This window comes from Denticeps clupeoides, chromosome 12 (assembly GCF_900700375.1).
Source record: "Denticeps clupeoides chromosome 12, fDenClu1.1, whole genome shotgun sequence".
NCBI lineage: Eukaryota > Metazoa > Chordata > Actinopteri > Clupeiformes > Denticipitidae > Denticeps > Denticeps clupeoides.
In genome coordinates, this window is record NC_041718.1 from 6,481,776 (window position 1) to 6,506,814 (window position 25,039).

At 44.2% G+C, this 25,039-nt stretch overlaps 3 protein-coding genes and 1 long non-coding RNA gene across 8 annotated transcripts; 3 read left to right on the forward strand and 1 right to left on the reverse strand.

The window, feature by feature from the left end:
- Window positions 1-1,062: 1,062 nt before the first annotated feature.
- On the forward strand, window positions 1,063-4,464 carry LOC114800965 (mitogen-activated protein kinase kinase kinase kinase 5-like). The gene is made up of 13 exons (XM_028998903.1): window positions 1,063-1,283; window positions 1,758-1,818; window positions 1,998-2,085; window positions 2,246-2,319; window positions 2,404-2,459; window positions 2,548-2,595; window positions 2,712-2,754; window positions 2,869-2,938; window positions 3,040-3,171; window positions 3,363-3,413; window positions 3,570-3,651; window positions 3,773-3,838; window positions 4,027-4,464. Exons 1-13 carry the CDS (start codon window positions 1,149-1,151, stop codon window positions 4,462-4,464), a joined length of 1,344 nt encoding a protein of 447 aa, XP_028854736.1. The 5' UTR covers window positions 1,063-1,148.
- A 622-nt stretch (window positions 4,465-5,086) lies between these two features.
- On the reverse strand, window positions 5,087-8,117 carry LOC114800933 (uncharacterized). The gene is made up of 3 exons (XR_003751450.1): window positions 7,906-8,117; window positions 6,894-7,296; window positions 5,087-6,380 (listed from the first exon to the last, which is right to left on the reverse strand). It is a non-coding gene; the product is annotated as an uncharacterized LOC114800933 (long non-coding RNA).
- On the forward strand, window positions 5,089-7,420 carry LOC114800932 (uncharacterized). 4 transcript variants are annotated; one of them, XR_003751449.1, is made up of 6 exons: window positions 5,089-5,374; window positions 5,491-5,553; window positions 5,763-6,165; window positions 6,333-6,469; window positions 6,717-6,823; window positions 6,906-7,420. XR_003751449.1 is itself a non-coding variant. In XM_028998860.1 (6 exons), exons 3-6 carry the CDS (start codon window positions 6,040-6,042, stop codon window positions 7,282-7,284), a joined length of 780 nt encoding a protein of 259 aa, XP_028854693.1. In that variant the 5' UTR covers window positions 5,089-5,374; window positions 5,491-5,553; window positions 5,763-6,039; the 3' UTR covers window positions 7,285-7,420. The 4 variants fall into 4 exon arrangements, 3 of the variants coding, with proteins under 3 accessions (XP_028854693.1, XP_028854690.1, XP_028854691.1); XM_028998860.1 differs by having other exon boundaries at window positions 6,686-6,823; XM_028998857.1 differs by having other exon boundaries at window positions 5,091-5,374; window positions 6,683-6,823.
- A 1,730-nt stretch (window positions 8,118-9,847) lies between the features above and the next one.
- rbl1 (retinoblastoma-like 1 (p107)) lies at window positions 9,848-20,828 on the forward strand. Of its 2 annotated transcripts, XM_028998141.1 has the most exons (22): window positions 9,848-10,104; window positions 12,252-12,385; window positions 12,603-12,803; window positions 12,909-12,973; window positions 13,418-13,546; window positions 13,723-13,889; window positions 14,260-14,324; window positions 14,700-14,886; window positions 14,983-15,149; window positions 15,250-15,362; window positions 15,442-15,545; window positions 15,827-15,964; window positions 16,126-16,290; window positions 16,586-16,751; window positions 16,958-17,185; window positions 17,260-17,438; window positions 17,742-17,918; window positions 18,560-18,631; window positions 18,719-18,803; window positions 18,895-19,040; window positions 19,135-19,299; window positions 19,826-20,828. In XM_028998141.1, exons 1-22 carry the CDS (start codon window positions 9,946-9,948, stop codon window positions 19,994-19,996), a joined length of 3,183 nt encoding a protein of 1,060 aa, XP_028853974.1. In that variant the 5' UTR covers window positions 9,848-9,945; the 3' UTR covers window positions 19,997-20,828. The 2 variants fall into 2 exon arrangements, with proteins under 2 accessions (XP_028853974.1, XP_028853975.1); XM_028998142.1 differs by lacking the exons at window positions 18,560-18,631; window positions 18,719-18,803; window positions 18,895-19,040; window positions 19,135-19,299; window positions 19,826-20,828 and adding an exon at window positions 18,362-18,551.
- Window positions 20,829-25,039: the final 4,211 nt, after the last annotated feature.

Sequence of the window (25,039 nt, forward strand, 5' to 3'; positions counted from 1 at the left end):
AGGGAGCTTCTGCCTCACACTACCCGCCCTAATATACAAATAATAATTATAGATTAAAAGCTCTTTTATGTACATGTAAATTTCTATAAATTTACTGAAATAAAAACGACCAACACTACATTTACATTTTACATCTGCTATTTCATTATGGGAACTGAAGCATTAAAAACGCTGTTCAGTGTCAAATTCACTTTTATAATGTATTTTATTCAGTCATTTATTTACTTCTTTTCAGCCAGAAACACTAAACCCCGTGTGACTGGGGCAGGACTGTGTAGCAGCAGCGCCCCCTTCTGGCCGCGGCAGGGATTTATTCACACGCCGCGCGTTTCTATAAAATAAACGTAAATAAATGCGTTAAAATGTCGGTCGCTCGGCAACGCAGCCCAAACAAACGCTTTGCAGCATTAGAGTGAGGTAACACGCTTCTAGCTCTTCTATTATCGTGTGGTGTTCGTAAGTGTTTATCAGAAACTACATGGAAAAAATGCTTAATTCATTGTGTAGGAGCCGCCACCATGTTTAAACCAACTAAATTCGGGTTCGTGTTAAATTAAATGGCGTGTAAATTACCTGTGTTTAGATGTAATATTGTTAATTAGCCGTGACCTGTTTAGCTGAGTCCTGCTAATCTCACAGATATTTTAATGCTACCAAGCTACTGGAACGCGGCTTATTTTTATTTGACTACTCTGCATTTCATTAGTACTGTAAGAGTTAAATGGTGGTGGTGGGGGGGGGGAAAGAGAATTTCTTGTCACCCGAAGTACATGCCAACTTGACTGAAATTTACAGAACTAATATGAAATTATGAAACGTATATGAAATATACTAAATGAAACGTATATGGATATGGAATTAAACTATTGAGTATTGTTTATCAACTTGTCTCCATAAACAAATTAATTTCTCTGTTTAGCTGTTGCCTTGGTAACTAACCTCAACAGTGTTAATCTCACAACAAACTTTTAAAGTGGTATAAAATGTATATTATTTTTACTTTTTATTAGTATTGTAGGGTGGAAGGTTTATGTCTGGTGGTCACTTGGTAAATTAATTTTCTTAATTTCTCTAATTCAGAATACTGTGAGCAGCACGACGAGCGACAGAGCGAGCCCACAACAAGCACTGCAATCATCACCATCCGGATGAGCATCATCCCATCTGGTGGATCAGTGAGAAGATCTGACACCATGGACCTCCTTGAATGGAATCATTACATCGATGAAGAATTCACATTGTTGGAGACTATTGGATATGGCGGTTATGGGGAAGTCTATGCGGTAAATTGACTTTTGTTTTGAACTTACATTGTCCAGGAGATGTGAATAAGGCCACAATCTATATTTCTTTTAACATCATCAAGTAAAATAACATGAAAAAGGAATTTGATACAAAATAATCTGCCTCTCAGTTTTATATTTTTGTGCAATGGGATGCACAAAATGAGTCAATAATGCCATATTATTGAACAATTCATTACATAATATGTATGATAGCATCAAATTGTTGACCACAAGGTCTTTGTATACTGTAATCCCAAACAAGATAGCAGAACCAAAAAAAATTAGGCCAATTATCTAAATGATTGATGGCATGGGTGAAAGTGAGATAAACGACAACACAGCATATAAAAAATAAAAAACAAAATAAAAGAATGAGTTTATTCCAATGTACTTTCTGTGAACAGATGTTTTGCTTTTGTGTTTATTGTGTAGAACAGCAGCTGATGCTTTTCTTTGCTCTTTGTGCTGCAGGCCGAGAAGCGCCACTCTGGCGAGCTTGTGGCCATCAAGGCCACATACATTGATTATGGAGGTGAGCAAGGGACTGTGTGTGTGGGTGTGTGTGAATGATCTGTATTTAACCAGCACATTGTATTTAAACAGCCTTTTTGTGTGTGTTTTAGTTCAGATGTGTGATGTAAAATTTATCAGTGCAGTGAGTTGGTAACGAGTTGTGTGTGTATTCATAATGTGTTGTCTGTCATTCTGCAGATGACATCCAAAAACCCCTAGAGGAAGTACGCCTGTTGAAGGAGTGCGAGCATGAAAACTTGATCAAGTTTTATGCCGCCTACTTGCAGTAAGAAGCGTGGAGGGTGGGGTGGGGCTGGGAGATTTTATACCTGCTTACTCACTAACACAATAGAGCATCCAGAGCTGCTGCCCACAGCTGGAGAGTTTCCGTTTCTAAAACCTTGTAATCATGTGACTGGGTCTCATCATTTGTCTTTCTTCTTTAGGGAGGATGAAACCTCGACCCTCTTCATCGCCATGGAGTACTGCGGTGGAGGCTCCCTCTCTGTTCTTTATAAAGGTAACACTGCAGCCCCATTCAGTGTGTTGTCTTCTCCTGTGTATTTAGGGTGCCATTTCATGTTTTGCATTGTTGTCTGGACAGATTGGGGCGCATTTGGAGAAGACGAGACAGCCTTTGTCTGCCGGGAGGTCTTACGGGTAACAACACAACTTCACCACTTTAACACAAATAAACCTATACATTTGCAGATCTGTTTGTAATGTACTTTGTTTTTGCCTCCACTAGGGTCTGCAGTACCTCCATGGCATCGGCATCCTACACAGAGACATAAAGGTATCTCATCACATACAAAAGTTCAGGCTTTTTAACAGTTATATTTACCCAGGATAACATTCATTACAAGCGCACAGGCATATTTAACCTGGTAGCGTCTGTGTGTTGGTCCACAGGGAGACAATGTCCTGATTAATGATGCTGGAGTTGTGAAGATCTGTGAGTACTGCCTTCCAGAAACAAGTTATTCCACCACTTCCTGTTTAGAGCAAGAAAGAAGCTGGATGAATGTGTTCATACTTATGGGTGAAAGTGATTGATCTCTTCCTGCAGGTGATCTGGGTGTGGCAGCAAGATTGTCTGACCCCATTGCCAGATTCCAGACAGCTGGAACACTCAGTTGGTAAGTTTCTTTCAAAAATTCATCCTTGTGTCTGTGTGTCACTGTGCTCACTTCTCCTCCCGTGTGTGTGTGTGTGTGTTTATGTGTGTGTGTGTACACAGGATGGCCCCCGAAGTCTTCTGTCCCCAGATGAATGGAGGCTATGATGAGAGATGCGACATTTGGTCGCTGGGACTGATGGCCGTTGAGGTGGCTGAAGCCCAAATTCCATTCTACTCAATGAGCCTCAACTGGTAAATACACACACACACACACACTCCTGAACTCAAACACATAGACATTCATCCTTTTTATTAACAGCTGAGTTAGTGTAAGTGTTAAGAACTGTTTAAATAAGAAATTTGGACTAAAAGTGAATACACTAGCCCCTTGTGTGTGTGTGTGTTCTCAGGGTTGATATATTTCTGTATGTGTGTGTTTTCAGGATTGCTGCCAACAGAGCATCTGCATACATGAACCTGAAGAAAGTACACTGGTGAATGCTTTCTTCATTCATTCATTCATTCATTCATTCATTCATTCATTCACACACACACACACACACGCACGCACACACACACACACACACACACACACACACACACACACACCACTGGAGGATTGTAATTAAACCAGCCAGTTCTCTTCTCAGGTCTTTGGAATTTAAGGACTTCGTCTATCAGGCCTTAATTCCAGATCCAAGGAGACGCCCTTCTGCTAAAGAGCTGCTTATGGTAAAGAAGCACAATTTAGAATTTAACTCTACTGACACACACCCTGACTACCCTGGGCTCATATTTTTTCATATGAATAAATTGCTAGCAGTACTAACACTGTGTATCTGTGTGTGCGCAGCGTCCATTTGTTAACAGACCTCACCTGACAGGCTTTGTGATGGAACGCCGGCTGGAGCAGCAGAAAGTAAGTCTCACCACATAACCCACACATTACCCACTCCCTAACACTGAGTCTACATGTTTGAGGGGAATTTGAGTGGACTGTGGATTGAACACTGAATAAATGAAGGTTCAGTGATGACGGCTGTACGGCTGATTTTTTATTCAGCTTCAGGTTTATCATGTGTTAACTTCATCTATGGCTGCTTACAGAACCAGATGCTGAATTTTCTGCCTGAGCAGGACTTTGAGGAAGAAGAGCAGGAGCTTGAGCAGCGGCTTGTTCCTGACGAAGAGCGGTGGCCTGCTCCCGACAAGGACGAGACTGCTCCCGACGAGGACGAGACTGCTCCCGACGAGGACGAGACTGCTCGTGACGGGAGGCCCGCTCCCGGCGAGGACGAGACTGCTCGTGACGGGAGGCCCGCTCCCGGCGAGGACGAGACTGCTCGTGACGGGAGGCCCGCTCCCGGCGAGGACGAGACTGCTCGTGACGGGAGGCCCGCTCCCGGCGAGGACGAGACTGCTCGTGACGGGAGGCCCGCTCCCGGCGAGGACGAGACTGCTCGTGACGGGAGGCCCGCTCCCGGCGAGGACGAGACGGCTCGTGAGGGAAGGCCCCGCTCCCGGCGAGGACGAGACTGCTCGTGACGGGAGGCCGCTCCCGGCGAGGACGAGACTGCTCGTGACGGGAGGCCCGCTCCCGGCGAGGACGAGACTGCTCGTGACGGGAGGCCCGCTCCCGGCGAGGACGAGACTGCTCGTGACGGGAGGCCCGCTCCCGGCGAGGACGAGACTGCTCGTGACGGGAGGGCCCGCTCCCGGCGAGGACGAGACGGCTCGTGACGGAGGGCCCGCTCCCGGCGAGGACGAGACGGCTCGTGAGGGAAGGCCCGCTCCCGGCGAGGACGAGACTGCTCGTGACGGGAGGCCCGCTCCCGGCGAGGACGAGACTGCTCGTGACGGGAGGCCCGCTCCCGGCGAGGACGAGACTGCTCGTGACGGGAGGCCCGCTCCCGGCGAGGACGAGACCTGCTCGTGACGGGAGGCCCGCTCCCGGCGAGGACGAGACTGCTCGTGACGGGAGGCCCGCTCCCGGCGAGGACGAGACTGCTCGTTGACGGGAGGCTCCCGGCGAGGACGAGACTCCTCGTGACGGGAGGCTCCCGGCGAGGACGAGACTCCTCGTGACGGGAGGCTCCCGGCGAGGACGAGACTCCTCGTGACGGGAGGCTCCCGGCAAGGACGAGACTGCTCGTGACGGGAGGCCCGCTCCCGGCGAGGACGAGACTCCTCGTGACTGGAGGCTCCCGGCAAGGACGAGACTCCTCGTGACGGGAGGCTCCCGGCGAGGACGAGACTCCTCGTGACGGGAGGCTCCCGGCGAGGACGAGACTGCTCGTGACGGGAGGCTCCCGGCGAGGACGAGACTCCTCGTGACGGGAGGCTCCCGGCGAGGACGAGACTCCTCGTGACTGAGAGCGACAGCCTGCTCTTCTCCGCTCCTGATGAAGAACACGGGCTTGAGGAAGGACAGCAGCCTGTCCCTGACGGAGAGCAGGTAACACTGCAGCACTGTGTCTTCTCCTGTGTGTTTTAGGTGCCATTTCATGTTTTGAGTTTTTTACAAATGATTAAATTGCTTGCAGTACTAACACTGTGCGTCTGTGTGCACAGCGTCCATTTAACAGACCTCCCTTGACAGGATCTGTGATGGAACGCCGGCTGGAGCAGCAGAAGGTAAGTCTGTTGGTCCCCCTGTCTCACCACATAACCCACCCATTACCCACTTCCTAACACTGAGTCTACATGTTCGAGGGGAATTTGGGAGGACTGTGGATTGAACACTGAATAAATGAAGGTTCAGTGATGACTGCTGTACGGCTGATTTTTTATTCAGCTTCAGGGAGTGTTGATCATGTGTTAACTTCATCTATGGCTGTTTACAGAGCCAGATGCTTAATTAGACATATAGAAGAACTGGAGCCAGAACCAGAGTGTCCATCATTTCAACAACATCATCGTTGTCGCCCTCACCAGACCCTACGAAGAATTGGAGTTTTCTTCAGGCGGGTGATTTGTGATATACGTAGACCACTGTATTATAAAATATGATTTAAATAATTATTCTTCTTGTTAACTGTTATTAATGTGAGGCGTGTAGTTTCTTTTTTTCCCCATGTCTGATAGGTCGGGTTTAGGGGAACGAGTGGATTTGAGGACAACATGGCAACACCACCACGGCTCTCAGAGTCCTTCAACACCCCACAGGATTCTGTCCAACATCCACTGGTCCTGTGCAGAGGAGGAATTCACCGGATTCATCTTATTGAAGCTGCTGGAGAACAAGTGGTAAGTGATTGTTCTACTGTAACACAGTGTACGTAAAATAGTCGGTCAAGAGTTTCCAGGAAAGTGGCCTTTAAGGCTGCAACAGTAACACTCACTGGTCAGTCCACTTTCTTCTCTGATTTTTTTATGTTAAATATTAGTTACACTAATACAAACTTATCCTGTAGTATCATGGTGGTGCTGGAGGACCCCACCTATCTGCTCCACGAGACAACCTGAAGGTGGAAGAGAGGCAGATTGGGATTGAGAGCCACTCACCAGAACAACATGGGGTGGCATTTGGCCTGCTGACTAAAACAAACAGGTACATATTTTGTCCTCTGGAAATTCTTTAAGCATCTCCACAGAAGGAGATTGTGAGTGCTGGGTCATGGATTTGAGCTCTTTTATTTTTTCTTTAAATTCACTGAAATGACTTTGCATGTGTAGCACTAAGTTGGGAAAAAAAAAAGTGTTCTGTCATTTCATTTTTGAGTTTTAAGAAATAACTTACATGAGATCTAAATTCTGCTTTCAGTAGAAATTCATACAGTCTGATTGCTCCACACCAGTCAGTCATCCCCGAAGACCAGAAGGAGGAGGAGAAGCAGACTGGGACTGAGAGCCACTCACCAGAACAACATGGGATGGCATTTGGCCTGCTGACTAAAACTAACAGGTACCTACCCTGTCCTGTCCTGCCCTCTTTTGCTGCGATTATACTGAACAGGTTTGATTTTATTTCTTACTGTGTGTTGCAGGATGTTCCCAGAGACACTGGTGCTCCTTCAGGCTTCAGTTTTTGAAGGCGACTGTATTACCACTGCAGCGCCAGAAGGACCGCTGTCCTGGCCGCCGTTCCTCCACCAGGCCCACAAAGGGCGCGCAACCACCCACTGGTTCGTCGATTCGAAATCGGAAGGGCCGACGGTCCATAAACATCCGGCGGCCAGTGCTGCAAGCGTTCTCGGACTGACCCAGCTTCACATCGACCTCCACGTTCTCGACTTCTCTTTAGGATCATCCTTGGCGGGTCCTGTTCGCCCTCGACGGTGCCAACAGACTGCCCGTCACTGGATTCTCCGCCTGCTCTCTCTTTTGTTTCATCCGCCGTCCTGCTCCATCTGTTTCACGCTCTGACAAAAGCCCAACCTACCAATCAGTGTAATATAACACATGTATAATACAAACATAAGACTATGTATCTATGTAAATATTTGTAACATTGATTTGTCATGTTTCCTGTTCTCATAAATAAATCCTTGTTTGTTCCTGAGTCGAGCGTATGCGTTCTCCCTGCACCGTTTCTTATCCACATAGCTGTCACGGACGCACATATCGTTTTTGTATTAACCCTCTGTAAACCTTGTCTAGCATTATGCAATATAAGAACTAATAAAATTCTAGCCTGCACAACAACAATAACGTTATTGTATACAGCAGTTACAAATCTGTTTCATATGCCAGCTATAACTTAGTTCTTTTCTCAATCCTTCATATTACCACAGTAATATTACATTAACCATGTTCATCTCTTTTAACCATTGGAATAATTATCTATTCAATCTGTAGAAGTAAACTCTCAGCTACTGGGTTCTTACCATTACGTGGAATTTTTGTAACTTTCACGTTAAAACATTTCAAACACACCTTTAACTCATACTAATACAGACAAAGAAGAACTTCATCACGACATGAACTAACACATTTCACATATTTGCAGACGGTTCTAGGGCAATTTTACCGCATGGTTTCACTCACCAAGACGAGCTTTTCACACGAACACGGCAAAGCCACAGAAACCCGCCGCTCCAGCTCCCATCAACGAATGCGACAAGTTCCAACAATTGGCTTCAATTTTATTTTCCAACATTAATCACCGAAATGTCCGATACAGCTCAGCACAGGTGATGTACAGCCCGTCTCCATCACTTCCACAGTGCAGACAGACCGAGAAACAACTGAATCTAATCCGCCACCTGGGAGGCGGGACAACCGCAGCTCCAGACCAATCAAAATCCCCATCACCCAGCATGACAGCTGAACCGAAGAGACCCACACATCCTCCTTTCAAATTAAAGGTTCTTTGAAAGTAAAATGAATTTTCTCTACACGGTAACAACTCTAATGGCCATATTCCCAACACTTTCTCTTAAATTTTTAAAGAGCTGCTTTAGAACGGAAACATTTGCTATCAGCAGTGCTAATTGGCAGTGGTGGCCTAGCGGTTAAGGAAGCGGCCCCGTAATCAGAAGGTTGCCGGTTCGAATCCCGATCCGCCAAGGTGCCACTGAGGTTCCACTGAGCAAAGCACCGTCCCCACACACTGCTCCCCGGGCGCCTGTCATGGCTGCCCACTGCTCACTGATGGGTTAAATGCAGAGGACAAATTTCACTGTGTGCATCGTGTGCTGTGCTGCTGTGTATCACATGTGACAATCACTTTAAATAAAATAATTGAGATTCATTTTTTCACATCAGAGAAAGGACACTTGGGGACCGACAAATGTTACATTTTCTCTCTTTTCATACTTTCCTTCTTTGATATCGAGGACAGTTTTTTAAAAAATAATTATTTGTTTCATTGTGTTTTAGGAAATCAAGTTATTAAGGATTGGAATCGATGCATTAAAAGAAAACTCATAAGGGACATAAGATTATTGCACTAAAAACACATAAATGAAACCCTGGAACAATCCACTGAAATTACACTGGCTACTTCTTTTTCATGTCTCTGGATAATCATATTCTACAATAAAATCACAAAAATCTGATTGGCTTGCACAAGAGCCAAATTCAGCATCAGAGCATGTCCAAATGTTGCTTGCTGACCCCTTTTCACTGCCAACAATGGAAAAGGTTACCTGGTCTGATAAAATCACAGTTCCTTTTAGATCATGTGAGCAGACATGTTGTATGAACAATTTATCTGAGGAAGAGATTATAGCAGAGCACATTATAGGAAATGGTCAATGTCCAGCTAGGTAACCTTGGGTCCTTTTAAAGATTATGTTTCTTTGACTTGTTTAACCTACTAATTTTGCTTACCACAAATACCCTTATGTGTCAACACATTCCAGTTGCCTCTTTCAGCAGGATAGTGCCAAAAAGTTCAAAGCGTTTAGGGCTGCATCTGTGGCATATGATGGAAAAACAACTCTCTCAATGGACACCCCCACATCACAGTATGTAAACATTTTGGTGTTCATACAGGGTTTCTGCAGGTTTAAGAAAGCCAAATTTAAAACGTTTTAAACGTCCTTCCCTTAAGGAAATTAGAATGTAAATGGCGATTAAGTAAATTAAGTAAATGTTTTATTCTAAATAGCATTGAAGGAGAGTCTCCATAACTATAGGAAGGCAGACTCCATAGTGAGCTAGAAATGATCACTTCATCCATGGTAGCATGAAAGCATGTTGTACGTCGCTCTGGATAAGGGCGTCTGACAAATTCCATAAATGTAAACCGAATTCTAATTAAGAACGGGAGAAAATGCGAGTTCAGATTCTTTAGATAAAAAAAGACCCGAATGTAGGATGTTTTTCTCTTCTGGAGCTTGACATGCCCCACTAGCCCCCTCTAGCGTCCCACCTTCACCCCCTCGGCGTGCCTTTGTTGTCACGTGCGTCTGCGACCTCCCCATTGGCTGAGGCGAGCCCGATTTCGCGCCAACCGCGCGCGATGCATTGTGGGATACCATCCGGAGGCTCAGGCGGAGGACCCGTCGCCTTCGCTTCCTTGGGGCGTTTGTTTACGTCCCGGCCTCGCCTGCGACTTTGGGGATCCGAGCGGCTTTCCGAATGCGGGGGGACGAGTCCGACTCAGAGTCCGGGAAGGCGGACGACGGCGCGGTCCGGAGGAGTCTCGACGTCCTTTGTCAGGAGCTGAATATGGACGAGGAGACGGCCGCCGAAGCGCTGCAGAACTTCACGGCCATCTGGAGCACGTACACCCTGGAGGTAGCTCTCCAGTTCGGCAGGCGCGCCTTACAGAAGCACGACCCGTCAATATTTTACTATTTTACAGAATTCCGACGTTTGAATGTCGTAGCGCGTCTTCCTGACTTGTTTGACGCCACTGAACAGGTGTTTAGCAGGATTACGGGGCGACCCGGGAAGTCAGAACACCGGGTAGAGGTCGACGTGCTGACGGCCGGACGCTGGTGCGACGCTTCGGTGCGGGGAGAGAGGTTTTGCGGGCCGCACTTCGTATTTAAAGGGCCTGCAGGGTGATGGTAGCCTAGTGGGTAACACACTCGCCTGTGAACCAGAAGACCCAGGTTCAAATCCCACGTACTACCATTATGTCCCTGAGCAAGACACTTAACCCTGAGTGTCTCCAGGGGGGGACTGTCCCTGTAACTACTGATTGCAAGATAAGGGCGTCTGGTAAATGCTGTAAATGTAAATGCCTGCAGGCTCGGCGGTGGGTGTGCGCGTCCTGTTCGCAGGATGGCGGTTTCTTTATTTGGTCTGTGTTTCTAACGAGGGGCTTCTGCTGATTTCGCACAGAAATGTTTGCACAGATAGTTGTTTGCTGAATATTTTGCCTTGTTGATGTATACTGTATATTGTTGTACAGTACAGGCCAAAAGTTTGGACACACCTTCTCATTCAATGTATTTTCTTTATTTTCATGACCATTTACTTTGGTAGATTCTCACTGAAGGCATCAAAACTATGAATGAACACATGTGGAGTTATGTACTTAACAAAAAAAGGTGAAATAACTGAAAACATGTTTTATATTCTAGTTTCTTTGCTCTGATTACTGCTTTGTACACTCTTGGCATTCTCTCGATGAGCTTCAAGAGGTCGTCACCTGAGATGGTTTTCCAACAGTCTTGAAGGAGTTCCCAGAGGTGTTTAGCACTTGTTGGCCCCTTTGCCTTCACTCTGCGGTCCAGCTCACCCCAAACCATCTTGATTGGGTTCAGGTCCGGTGACTGTGGAGGCCAGGTCTCCACTTTTTGTTTACTTTTGATTCATAGTTTTGATGCCTTCAGTAAGGACTGTACTGTATGTGCTATAATGCTGTGTTTTGATATGTAGCCAAGCTAATTCATCTTCAGCCTCTTATCAGTCATAATAAGAGATACATGCCTGCTGTATAATAGTGCAATCACGTTGCATATTCTCAATACTACAACATATTTGTTTTTGATATTAGGTCTGAAAACTCGAGAAGACGAATAGGAATGTGTTGAGGCTGTTGTGCATGTCTAATCCATTATATTGGTGAACATTTGGTTTTAGAGAAAACTGTGAAATGGTTTGTTGCTTTTTTGGTTAAAACATATATGGTTAGTCTGCCTGCCACATTAATACTTAGTATTGTAACAAGAAAGTGATTTATTAAAACACGAGTTGAATCCTAGGATTCCGGATTGGGAACATTACACCGAATAGGCACAACATTACACCGAAAAGGACAATTTACTCTAAAATAATATCAGAGAACACACTTGGGGACAGTAGTGATTTTAGCCTTTTGATCCTGGTATAAAAAAAATTCTGTAACCTTTAAACAACTCCAGTGTGCAGCTGTTGTGGAGGAAATGAAGGTTTGTGCAGCTGCTCCGGGTGGACAGGTGGGTGGGTGAGCGGGTGCTGCCAGTCTCGCTTCCTGCCTGTTATTTTTTGTGCTTAGCACGTTTCAGTGTTGTTGAATGCCATATGAGTGGAAGGCAGGTTTATCAGAACATAAGAAGATTTCTTTCCAAAGAATGAATGTTTTTGCAACATTAATATTCAATATTGAAATAATTGATAGAATGGAAAAAAAAGTTTTGCTAATATTTAGTGACAGGTAGACATGAAATGACACAAAACAGACTGGTGACTTGATGGAATTTGACATTTATAAACGAGTGTTCAGCTCTGCATCACAAATTTTTTTCTAATAAGAGTAAGACATTTTCGAATAATTTTTTTATGTCATAATTTAGTCATTTTTGCCAAACAAAATAGATAATGATATTTCCTTTAGCTTGGATATAAAAACGTATGTGCTGCTGACTAGTTTTTCTGCGTTCAAATAGATGTAATTCCTGATATTTCTATGTGAATGAGAATTTTGTTTGATGTTAACGATGACTATTCTCCAGGGTGACGTGGTCCACTGGTTGGCATGCGCTCTGTATGCAGCCTGCAGGAAGGGCTCGACCCCCACGGTGGGGAAAGGGCTCATGGAAGGCAACTTTGTGTCCCTGACCAGAATCCTCAGGTCCTCGAAACTGAGGTCAGTGCAGACATCCCCCATGTTATTTAAAAGGAACAAATGCACGTTTAGAACAGTAAGATCTTAATGACAGCCATTTTGGACGTATCTCCATTGCGTATGGTTCTTTATAAAGATGTGTACAACTGAGTATTTTTTACTTATTTATTTTAAATGACTATTATGTCAGACATTTGTGTGGCATCTTTGTTTACCTTGTGGGGGTTTTGTTTTTCAGCTTAATCCAGTTCTTCAGCAAAATGAAGAAATGGTCAGACATGTCCAACCTGTCCCAAGATTTTCGGAATCGCATCAGTCGCCTGGAGAGGAATTTCGAAGTGTCAACCGTGATATTTCGTAAATATGAGCCCATATTCATGGACATGTTTCAGGACCCTCAAGGAGAACCGCCCCGTCAACCCAGGAGCAGAAAGCACAGGTCCGCCCCATTTTTCTACGTCTACTGTTTACTGTGACTGTGTGCATGTATTCACACTTAGTGACCTGATTGATTCCAATATCATAATAATTTCTTTGTCCTTAGGCGCCTTCCTTGTCACATAAGTGATGTTTTCAAATTTTGCTGGACACTCTTTGTGTACACCAAAGGTATGACTTTTTATTCCCAATTTCCATACCTTTGATTTCTAGCATTATTTCAGCAGACCAGGACACAAGGTGAACTTGCAACAGGCATGTAGTATATTCATTTTGAGAAACGCAGGGAGAGCTTTTTTTGTGACATTTTGGGCGACTCTTTGATGCTAATTAACAGCTTGCTCATGATCAATTTGCAATATGAAAAAGAAATGTTGATGCCAAATGTATATTGAAAATAATAAAATATGGACAACCATGTTTTAAATCACAAATAATCATAAACCATAACATTTGGTACATTTGTCGTTACAATTATACAGTTGGGATTTTTGTCTGGGATGCGAAGTAATAAATGATTATTTTGAGAATTCTTTGTATGATTTTCCAAATAGTCTAAATAGACAAAGTCTACTCTATGTAGCTGTGAATTGAAAGTCTTCCCCATTTCTACAGGGAACTTCCGCATGATTGGAGACGACTTGGTGAACTCTTATCACCTCCTGCTTTGCTGTCTGGACCTGGTGTTTGGCAATGCATTGCTCTGTTCTAATCGGAAAGACCTCATCAATCCCCTCTTCAAGGGTAATTCTGAAAACATTCTTATGCTGATTTCATTGTGAATTTGAATGTCATGAAAGTTGCAATATTTCAAAACCTGCCAGTATTTGCCTACAGTCCTGCACAGCTTGCAGAACCACGCGGTTCTGAACGATTAGTCTTGTCTGAAATCCTCACACTCGTTATGCCGTTCCTTCTAGCTCCGGGGTTGCCCAGTGATTTCGTCCGTAATGATTCGGCCACCCCTGCCGAGCCTCCGTGTGTGATTGCCAGGCTGTGTGAGCTGCATGATGGGCTGGTGGTGGAAGCCAAAGGCATAAAGGAGCATTACTTCAAGCCCTACATCAAACGTCTGTTTGAGAAAAAGGTGGATTTATTATTTAGGATTATACAACAGAAAATATGAAGACTTATGAGTACATGGGTTAACACTCACTGGCCAGTTTATTAGACGCTTGGTTTCTGCTCACAGTAATAATAGGGGCAAGATATTTAACTGTTCTAGTGCTTTAGAGTTTTGACTTACATAAAACTGATGGATTCTTTTATCTTTGGCTTTAGAAAACTTTAACGCTTTATGTGGATTCTCAGGAGAAAAACATGCAGTCATATTAACTGGAAATGACAATTTGCTGCATTGGGCTCAGGGATCTTGGCTCATTGTCGGACTTGAGAGGAGGTGTGTGTTTTGTGTCACTTGTTGCTGTTATATCGTAACCTAAGTGTCAATGTTTCAGATTTTAAAAGGAAATGAGGAAAGTCTTACAGAGCTCCTGGATACTCCCAACTTCATTGATAACAAGTAAGTTGACGATAAACTTTGTGATTTGAACTGATGCTATATCAAGTAATGCTATGATGTATATCATGGGGCAGTGGTGGCCTAGCGGTGAAGGAAGCGGCCCCGTAATCAGAAGGTTGCCGGTTCGAATCCCGATCTGCCAAGGTGCCACTGAGGTGCCACTGAGCAAAGCACCGTCCCCACACACTGCTCCCCGGGCTCCTGTCATGGCTGCCCACTGCTCACTCAGGGTGATGGGTTAAATGCAGAGGACAAATTTCACTGTGTGCACCGTGTGCTGTGCTGCTGTGTATCATATGACAATCACTTCATTTTCACTTCACTTCATCATGAAAGTTAGCAGTGGTTCACTGTATGATGTTGTGTGTACTGCAGTAAAGCCATTAACAGAGAATATGAGGAGTATGTGCTGACCGTGGGAGACTTTGACGAGCGTGTCTTCCTCGGCGCTGACGCTGACGAGGAAATCGGGACGCCCCGGAAGGCCGTGTCTGAGCCCCCAGGAGGGCCGATGTCCGCACGAAAGCAGGTGGAGTCCAACCTGCAGCAGCATTTTGAGAAGGTATTTGAAACAGAATCTTCAGGAATGTCGTCTTCATCCATGTTCTGTTTGTTTTGCCTCCCGAGGTTCGTTTAACCCGCGTCTTTTCTGTCTCAGTCGCGCTCACTGGCCCCCTCCACCCCTCTGACTGGGCGGCGCTACCTGAAGGAGAAGGACTTGCTGGTCACCCCCGTGTCGTCCGCCACACAGAGCGTGAGCCGGCTGCAGAGCATGGTGACTGGCCTGCGCAACACTCCCAGCGAAAACCTGCTGCAGATCTTCAAGTAAGCGGGCCTGCTCACACACACCTGAGCTCTTGTGGTCTGCTGAAGTGGCGGTGATGTTGTCTTATTGTGGAGAAATGTGTGTGTGTGTGGCTGGCAGGTCTTGTTCTCGCGACCCAACGGAAGCCATTTTGAATCGCGTTAAATCACTGGGCGAGACGTTTAAGCAGTACTACACCAAACAGGAGGATGATATGCCAGGCTCACACATGGGTGAGGCACCATGTAATTTGTGATCGGGTTCTAATATTTTATGTATATTTATGGTATTAAGATCTATCAATTCTCATAGATTTTGCAGAAAACCGGTTGAAGTTGGCTGAAATTCTCTACTACAAGATCCTGGAGAACGTTATGTCTCAGGAAATGAAGAGGCAGCAGGGGAAAGACATGGCTGTGGGTATTAGAGGTTGACATCATAGAGATTCCCATGACTTGACTAGTGATGTGTTTCCATGATAAAGATGAAAACCACAATACTGAGACTGTCATTTTAATAAATATTGTTAAAGGTCAAAATATGCTCACAGAAAACGGCAGGGTCTTGCTTGGGGTTAAGTGTTGGTTTAAAAAAAAAAAAAAGTTGCAATATTTTTACTGTATGTGCTGTTAAATATACAAGTGCCTAGTGCTCTGACGTCATCTTTAATCAAAGAAACATTATGCTGTGTCTGCAGTTTTTGCTGGAACAGGACATTTTCCATTCGTCATTGCTGGCCTGCTGCCTGGAGGTGATCCTGTTTTCCTACAGTTCCCAGAAAACGTTTCCGTGGATCACTGAAGTGTTCAAGCTGCAGCCGTATTACTTCTACAAGGCATGTGTGATCTCTGTGTGTTCTCTCTGTTTCTGTGTACTCTGCTATCGACCAGATAAGAGACAAGCACATGAGTTATACATTTAGCCTGGTGGTACATGGGTCAATGTGTGTGTTCTGCTTCATGTTCTTTGTGTGTGTGCATGCTGCTTTTTGGGCAGGTGATAGAGGTGTTTATCCGTTCAGAAGAGGGCTTGTCCAGGGATATGGTGAAGCACCTGAACAGTATAGAGGAGCAGGTGCTGGACAGTCGGGCTTGGACCAGAGACTCTGCGTTGTGGGAATCCCTGAAGAATGTGCAGAGTAAAGTTCCCACAGTGGAGGAGGTGAAATTCAAATGTTGTAAAGATGTATTTGTATGACTGAATGGAAGATATTAATGAAATCATAAATAATTGTTACCAGGATTAAAACAAAGTAAAATAAGGAAACAGAGCGACTACTGACCTCTGATTCTAACAGTGATGAACTAAATCATAGACTTCATATAACAGGTGACACTTAGTGTTGTGCATCTGTAACATGTACTCATATACTCATACATACCATTTTAGAGGCAAAAAAAAAATTGAATAGAAATGATGTTTTACTTTGTGACTGACATCCCCTGTTCTCTTCCAGGTCAATTTTCCCAGCAGTTTTGAGACCGGGAATAGTAGTGGCGGCAGCTGCAATAACCACATCAGCGGTCCATGCCCCACTAATCTCCCCCTGGTGGCGCTGTCCCCCATCATCCATCCCAGAATTAGAGAAGTGCGCACTGGCCTGGGAGGCAGCGCACGGAAAGGTATACCTTTCATTTCATGCTCCTATGTCTCTTAATCTCTCAGTTCATGAGTCCTCTCCCCCCTATATAACCATGGAGGATGGAATAGTAAACTGGTCAGGATGATGATAACTTTCCATGTTCGATTCGATGCGAGCTATTTTTTTCTCATTGTTGTCTTCCTTTTGTTTCTGAAATTATAAATGTGTTTTCTCCCTCTTTCCCAGATGTGCCTCCCTCTCCCATCTCCTTACACGATCGCTTCAGTTCTCCGTCTGCGGGCAGCGCAAAGAGGCGCTTGTTTGGGGATGACTCTCAGCCTCAGTCCCCCATCAAAGTCCTGACGCCCATCAAAATCATCCCCACCTCCAGCGAAGGCACCCTTGCTTCCCCGGCAACCACTGTGCTCTCCATGGCAACTGCCAATGGTCAGCAGGTCAACATCCCCCTGCCAGGTAATGCAGTTCTCTCAAAATCTAGGTGCGTGTGAGTGATGTATTCATAACTGAGCATTGTTGCGTTCCCGCAGTGAAGAATGAAATTGGCGGGATCACCGTGATCCAGGTCCAGCCTGCAGATGTCCCTCTAACGGCCCAAGTGCTGCTGACCACCTCACCCAGTCGAGCCGCTGTAGCCCCGCCTTCTGTCCTGGACCATTCCACAGTCAAGCCCAGGCGCACAGGCTCACTCGCACTCTTCTTCAGGAAGGTCAGGAAGATCTGACTTGTTCATTCTCTGGTTATTTATTTATTTATTTTCCCAGAAAGGCACATTTTTTAGTGTCATCATCCAATTATGATGATACTTTCAATCATGTTGGCACTTGTTTTAAATGCATTGCATTTAGTTTCTTCTTTACAATCCCTGTTTTCTCATTTTTGGTGACCTGTCCTCTTCTTCTGTCCTGCCATGATTCCGTTATTTTATGATTTATTATCATTCCCCCTGCATCGTTTCACTGCTCCGCCTATGTTGTAGTCCTCCTGTTGAACTCCCAGCATGTCTGTGCAGGTCTACCACCTGGCCAGCGTCCGTCTGAGGGACCTCTGCCTGAAACTGGACATCTCGTCGGAGCTGAGGGGGAAGATCTGGACTTGTTTTGAGCACTCATTGGTGCACTACCCCAGCCTCATGAAGGACCGGCACCTGGACCAACTGCTGCTCTGTGCTATCTATATTATTGCTAAGGTAAATTCCTCCTCAGCATTCACGTTTTAGTGAGTTATTCTAACCAACTAAATTCTGGTCATCAGCCAGAATTTAACAATAAGGAATGCTGCTGCGGTCTGTTCATTTTCTCCCTATAGGTGTATAATGACATATAAACGATTATTTGACCTAACATAGAATTTTACCGCAGCTTACATTCCTGTTAGGAAGAAAATCATGCCCACTCTATGCTCACTCAAAAATAAAAGATGTTGTTACAAGTGCACCTATTAGTAATATGCGTACATAGTAATAATCTTAATTAAATGTCATAGCCCTTAAAAGTTAGCGATGTGTTAATACTGGATTATGTTTATAGACCCGACACCCTAGTTTTTATTATCAAACTCTGCTGTGATGCAAGCCTTACAGGAGACTTGCTATTATTTGGTGCTACCCTTTTAATGTTTGTTTTATTGTAGAGGAATGCAATGGGACTCATTCTCCAATTATTATCCTCTTCCATCCATTACCTTTGCTACTCACTGGGCATCTGACTGATTAAGCCTGAACCTCTCGCTGGAACCCAGCGCCACGCATAATGAACATCATTAACCAATATTACACTCAAAGGGCCTGTTATTTGTTTAATTAATGGCATTTTTAATTGATCTGTGCAGATTACAAAGGAAGAGCGCACCTTCCAGGACATCATGAAATGCTACCGAAGTCAGCCGCAAGCCACCAGTCATGTGAGTACTTAGTGCTGAGTTTCCATCTTTTTCCATTAAACAACAAAAAAAAAAGACGAGACATGATGGTTCCTCTGCATTCTGCAGGTGTACCGCAGCGTTCTTCTTCGGAGAGTTTCCAAAGCATCCTCAGCTGATGAAAACATGGAGGTGGATGAGCCAACAGAACAAGGTAAATGTAATATCCTGAATTTCGGGGAGTAATTATTTTTAGGACTTTTTTTTTTTTTTTTTTAATTTAGTTCTTTCTTCCTTCCCTTCAGCTATTGAGAAGAGGGCCCAGCAAAACCAGGCCAATGGTCAAAGTGAGTCAGAAGAGGAGCGCGGTGACCTCATTCAATTCTACAACTCTGTTTATGTCCTCGAGATGAAAAGCTTTGCACTCAAATATGCCAGCATAGACAACCGGGTACAACAGTCTTACACTTTCTGACCTCTGTATTGGTTTATACATTAGGTGTCTAGGTTTACTATTAATGTTTGTTTGAATTATTTTCATATAGACTGAGGCTCCCCCTCTGTCCCCGTTCCCCTCGGTGAGGGCGCAGCCTCTCTCCCCCCGAAGAATCTCCCAGAGGCACTCAATCTATGTCTCCCCCCACAAGAACACTGCTTGTCTCACCCCCAACTCTGCCTACACTTACAGGTTCAGTGGCAGCCCCTCCAAGGTAAGCTCACCCAGGCTTGACTGTCCTACATGTTCATTTGAAGTGTTGACTACCATTATAAGGATGAATTCTCTGTCTGTGTGTGCGCCATTTCCATCGAACCGGTGTTGTAGTTCATTCAAGTGTATCAACTGTCATTAATCTGCTAATTGAATTTGTGAATAGAATAGAATGCAGTTTTGCCCACATGAATTTCAGGTCAATCAAATAATGCAGATTTGAAAGATTTTTTTCCACATTTTCATGTCACATATTATAGACCAGTCACATGACCTTCTCAAATAGCGTATGGTATGTCTGAGTGGAAGTAGAGACAATGGTGTTCTTACATTTACAGCATTTATCAGACACCCTTATCCAGACACATGGCTCATGTAGAATCAAGATGGTTCTTTGCGCTGTGAAAATATTGCTTTTAATTTTTCAACTTTGCTACTGTGGGCTTCCACTATAATGATGACAACTCATCCAGAAAGGCAGAAGGCTTTTTGACTTTCTTTTAACCTTCTAAATGTCTACTTCACAGGCACTTAGTGACATAAACCGCATGATACGTCAGGGTGGTGTGAGTAAAAAGAGAGCCTTCACAATGGAGGGTGATGAGACAGAGTCCCCCACCAAGCGTCTGTGTCAGGAGAGTGAGGACGTGCTCCTCAAACGCCTCCAGGATGTCGTCAGTGAGCGCGCCCACCACTGACCAGCACTGGACTGACAGGCCACGCCCATTCGTCCCCTGTCCAACTCACCCAGAAAAGCACCAGCATCCCAGCCCATGTTTGAATGGAGCACAGCTAATGTTTGCTTCCATGTACAGTATTTACATGGACAGGCAAATCCTGAGTTGTGTCTGCTCCAATCATGTCCCCAGTCTCAAACATACTCCTGTGAACCTTCCTCTTCATGGGACTTTAGAGACACCCTTTGCTATAAAGTATATTTGTATATTTGAATAGACCAACTCACACACACACACGTGTGGCTTCTTTGAAAATCCAGACTATCTTCATTCAATTCGGATATTGTTCCTGAACGCTGTTCTTAGAAACAGCATTTTGTGGTAATGTGTAGCATCTACACCTTGTTTGTATGACTTTTTAGATTTTTTTTTTCTTTTATTATGTTAATTTCCTTAAAGATCTATGTATTGACCCCTGCGCCCATACAGTGTTTTTGAAGATGACTGTAGTTAATTATTCATCATTTTTAGTCTGAGCAGCAATATTGACCATATGCTTTTAAACTCCTGTTGTAAAATTATTGTATTTTTTCTCTCCTTTCTTGCCTCTGTAATATTTTATAAATAGTTTTATGAGTTTTAATTTACACAGTTATTAAAACTGTAGATTTTTTTTTTCAGTATAAGATTCCATTTGTAAATCTCCCTGTTACTTTGAGGTCTGTGAAAACTTACCATACATTTACTCCATGCTTTGCTTCTTCAGCATTTTGTGTCATATTGTAGTGTGTTATTGTAACCCTTAATCTCATTACAGTGCCTTTCTGGGTAAATTAAAAGAATGATGATGGTATTTTGTGAAATGTATTTTTTAATTCTTATAATTGCTCCTTTTATAGTTACTTGGCATGGGAATTTTTTTTGTTGTTGTACCAAGAGGAGATTCTGGCATTTTTCTATCATGAGCAGCATCTCTAACGTGCAGGTTTCCCTTCCTGTGAGCCAGATGCTTTCACCCGTTTGTCTAGCTGAATGTTTGCCTATCCTGCTCTGGGAAAACCTCCTGACAGAACATTCTAATTCCAACACCGCACTACTGACAACCTGTCTGCCTTGTTACGGTTGAATACGGTTTTGTGGAGTAAAAGTCCTTAAGAAACAGTATGAAATGTACTGGTCACAATTTGGCCCTTGACTGATATATTTCACTATTTTTCCTGTTTCAGAGGTAATGAGTTGCTGCCAATCGCATCCTACATTTGAATTGCTTTCACTGAAACGAGTGGGGCAGTGGAGGCCTAGTTAAGGAAGTGGACTTGTAATCGGAAGGTTGCCTGTTCAAATCCGGAACTGCCAAGGTGCCCCTGAGCAAAGCATAGTCCCCACACACGCTGCTCCCTGGGCACCTTTCATGGCTGCCCACTGCTCACTAAGGGTGGGTGGTTAAATGCAGAGGACACATTTCATCGTGTCACCGCGTGCTGTGCTGCCAGGAGTCACTTCACGGTCATATTTGGTGAAGTTAGATTTATGTTGTTGGTGCCTCATCGCTCACACGTTTTCACCTCCCGTCTGCTACAGTTCATCTTTGAATCCTGAAGCGTATTACAAAATATGAACTGTTCGGAGAACAGCCATTTCATGACTTTTTGTCAGAACGATCAATAATGCCAATGCTTTATTAGCACTCCGTTCAGGAAATTGTTTACGGTGTGCGCACAGAGCCTCCACTGGATGGCACTAGAAGACTTCTTCAGGCTTAAATAATCCCATCTTTACATCTTTCTTCACCGACTGCGGCAGCAGGCAGTGGCTTTCAGGGTCATCTTGAAAAGTGCTTTAGGGCACGGTTGTCTGGAGAGATCGGCCTCAGTTAGTCTCTTCATATGCATCATTTGTAATGAACGAAAAAGGTCCTTTCTGTTTTTTTTTTTCTTGAGCAGATAAAACCACCACCGAAACTTCAGCAGGAAAACCCTGACAGCCTTTGCTTTTCGTGCTGGTTGGTGTTTGTAGTGGAGATAAGAGCCTGCAGCTCTGAAGCGGTGAGGCCCGGCTGATGGAGCCCGGCGCCCCCATCCCACCCACCCTGCTCTTAAAGGGGGTTGGAGAATCCAGGCGCGTTGTCCATTTGTTGGTGGATCAATCTGCTCATTTGGACAGGAGATGGAGGCTCTGGTAATGGAGAAGAGATAGGGGAGATGGTGTGACGGCCATGATAACACCCAGTAAAAGCTGAAAGGTGGAGAATTTACTTTTCTCTTTAAGGTTTCAGTGAACATGTGAGAAAAAAAAAGTACGCTTTCAGAAAGTGATGCTGAAAGAATATTTCATCAAATACAATCATGCAGTTCATATTATTTCAATGAAATTCACTTTAAAAACGTCAGACTTAGACTCTTTCTCTAGATTTCAGTGTAAGACAAATAAAAAGCAGTTTAATCACATTGTTGAGTTTTCATTAAGTGCGGATGCCATACGTTAAATTGTATTCCGTATTTATAATATACAACTCTCGAAATGATGAAGCACTTCAAACTATTTTGACTGCTGACCTGGTTTTGAGTAGTTTATTGGAGAATATGAAGTACATTATATATTTTACACTTACAGAAGCCCATCATTTAAGAAATAAGTGAAAAAGAAACTGATACTGTAAACTCATAACTCGTTAAAAGAGAGATATCATTAATCTCACAGGCTCCATAACAGTCGCAGGAGATGCCTGGGCCAATCCTGGGTCAGTGGGTACAGGGCAGGGACCTGGATTTGAACCTCCAAAGCTGGAGGTGTAACAAATCACAGTTTTTTCAAGTCAATGCATGCAAATACATGCAGGAGTCGATTGGGACACGATGAAATGATGAAATGGTTCGTGACTGTGTTCAATAAATGATGAACTTGTTATTTATCGAGGCCGGTTAGCAGCTGTCTTGTCGCTGTCGACCTGTTTAATCTGTTAATGGAGCGGAACAGTGGCGCGGACGTTGCGGCCCGGCCTCGGCTCCACTCTCCTGATGAGGTTCCTGGTTATTGATTCCTTTCAACGCGCTCCCACACCTCCACACGTCTAGCCCGGGCGGCCTGCACCTTTATCTACAATCTAGTGGTGTTATTACCACTGATCTCTACTTTCAGGGCTATCAGCCCCCACTCAGCGCTGAAGGTCAGAAAGCTGATTTATCGTCCGAACATGTTATATGCACAGGCTGGCATGGGCGCGATCGATCTCGCTGTCAGGAGAACGAGAAAGATATTCAGGAGGGCCTGGAAAATATCTCAATCTGCTTTTAACGTGAAATGTGTGAGTTACTGCACTACCAAGGGAAAATGATGAGAACTACTGAACAGTCAAGCCAGAGAGACGATCATTATTTTATAATTAACAATAATTATTGGAGGCTTTTTTTAAAAAAAAAGTATTCAGACTATGAATAAACTGAGAAGAATTCTCTTATGCATTTAACCTCAGCAAGGAAAAGTAAGCATTTCAGTTCTTATAAAGTGTTTTAAAATAGAAAAAGCAAGCTGTGCGTCTGTTCCATATGCTTTTTTAGATCACACGGCCTGACATGACAGACTGCTGAGAGTCACCTTTCATTTGTCTCAGTAATAGAAACTGTCAGGAAAATCAGGCGGAAACGCGCAGTCGCTCTTTCTCTCATTACATGAAGAGCGGCTGCAGCATTCCCGGACGATTCATCACCGATAAACTGCTCCTGTATGCGTGGGACGCAGGCAGGTGAGGTTTTACCATCACTGCTGGCCCTGCCCTCTGACACAGTCGGAATGGAGACGATGCCGTCGGTGGGAGCTCGGCCTCGTCACCCCTTTCACATTGGAGTCAAGCCATTTCTGACAACCTGTCTGTCACTGCGTGTCGAGTCGATTGCTCGGCTGTTTAGTTTGACTCATGTGGACCTGAGCTGCTGCAGGCTGGAGTGACGAGGGATTTGAATTACGCTGTTAACTCTTTACAGCTTTCTGGATGCAGGATCAGGGAAAACTGGCAACCGTTTTGTTGCCATCCCTAATTTTTTCTCCCAAAAGAGAGCATCTGAGTGAAAAAGAGAAATAGTTTGGTCAATATACAACAAGTTATGCTAACAATTGTTTAATTCATGCTATTTTCTTGTGTAAGAGTTAATACACATTAATATAAATCAATAAATATTTGAAATATTTGATGATGCATACTTTTGACCACCCTTTTGTGCCATTTTGTTTGCTGCTGGGCCAAAATGAAAAAAATCGTGCTTTACACAGTTGTGAAATTGAAGGATTTAATGAGGGGTTGATTTAACACAGAAGACCCAGGTTCAAACCCCACTTACTACTATTCTGTCCCTGAGCAAGACACTTAACCCTGATTGTCACAGTCTCGGGGACTGTGCCGGTCTGGATAAGGGCGTCTGATAAATGTCGTAAATGGAAATGAATGACATTCTCTCAAATGTATGTAAATGTCTGGGGCAGTGGTGGCCTAGCGGTTAAGGAAGCGGCCCTGTAATCAGAAGGTTCGAATCCCGATCCGCCAAGGTGCCACTGAGCAAAGCACCGTCCCCACACACTGCTCCCCGGGCGCATTGTCATGGCTGACCACTGCTCACCAAGGGTGATGGTTAAATACAGAGGACACATTTCATTGTGTCACCATGTGCTGTGCTGCAGTGTTTCACAATGACAATCACTTCACTTTCATCTGAGCAACAGCAACAATAATGCACCTTTAAGATTTTTCACATTACAATGAGGCATTTGTTTAGTTGAGCTGGAATTACCCTAAAGCATCTACCATATGCATAAATATAATAAATATATACCAAAAATTCAGACAAGCAGTCATTGACTTAGTTATTATGAAAGCTCCAAATGTGAGTTCTTCCACTTTCAACCAGCATTACCATAATTCTGAACATAATGGACTAGAATGGTCTGAGGTTGTATGTGAGAAAGATGTATTTGTATTTGTTCAGCTTGGGGCCTACTTTACAGAATGAGTTATGAAAGGAACCATGCTGGAGTTTCACAGGTTGTTAAGGAAGCAAAGACAACAGAATCGCT

Coding starts and splice junctions, on each gene's coding strand:
- LOC114800965 (XM_028998903.1), top strand. CDS start 1,149: ATGAGCATCATCCCATCTGGTGGATCAGTGAGAAGATCTGACACCATG. Junction 2,596..2,711: donor TCCTACACAGAGACATAAAG/GTATCTCATCAC, acceptor GTTGGTCCACAG/GGAGACAATGTCCTGATTAA. Junction 2,939..3,039: donor ACAGCTGGAACACTCAGTTG/GTAAGTTTCTTT, acceptor GTGTGTACACAG/GATGGCCCCCGAAGTCTTCT.
- LOC114800932 (XM_028998857.1), top strand. CDS start 6,040: ATGGCAACACCACCACGGCTCTCAGAGTCCTTCAACACCCCACAGGAT. Junction 6,166..6,332: donor AAGCTGCTGGAGAACAAGTG/GTAAGTGATTGT, acceptor CTTATCCTGTAG/TATCATGGTGGTGCTGGAGG. Junction 6,470..6,682: donor CTGCTGACTAAAACAAACAG/GTACATATTTTG, acceptor TTCTGCTTTCAG/TAGAAATTCATACAGTCTGA.
- rbl1 (XM_028998141.1), top strand. CDS start 9,946: ATGCGGGGGGACGAGTCCGACTCAGAGTCCGGGAAGGCGGACGACGGC. Junction 13,547..13,722: donor CATCAATCCCCTCTTCAAGG/GTAATTCTGAAA, acceptor CGTTCCTTCTAG/CTCCGGGGTTGCCCAGTGAT. Junction 13,890..14,259: donor AACGTCTGTTTGAGAAAAAG/GTGGATTTATTA, acceptor TCAATGTTTCAG/ATTTTAAAAGGAAATGAGGA.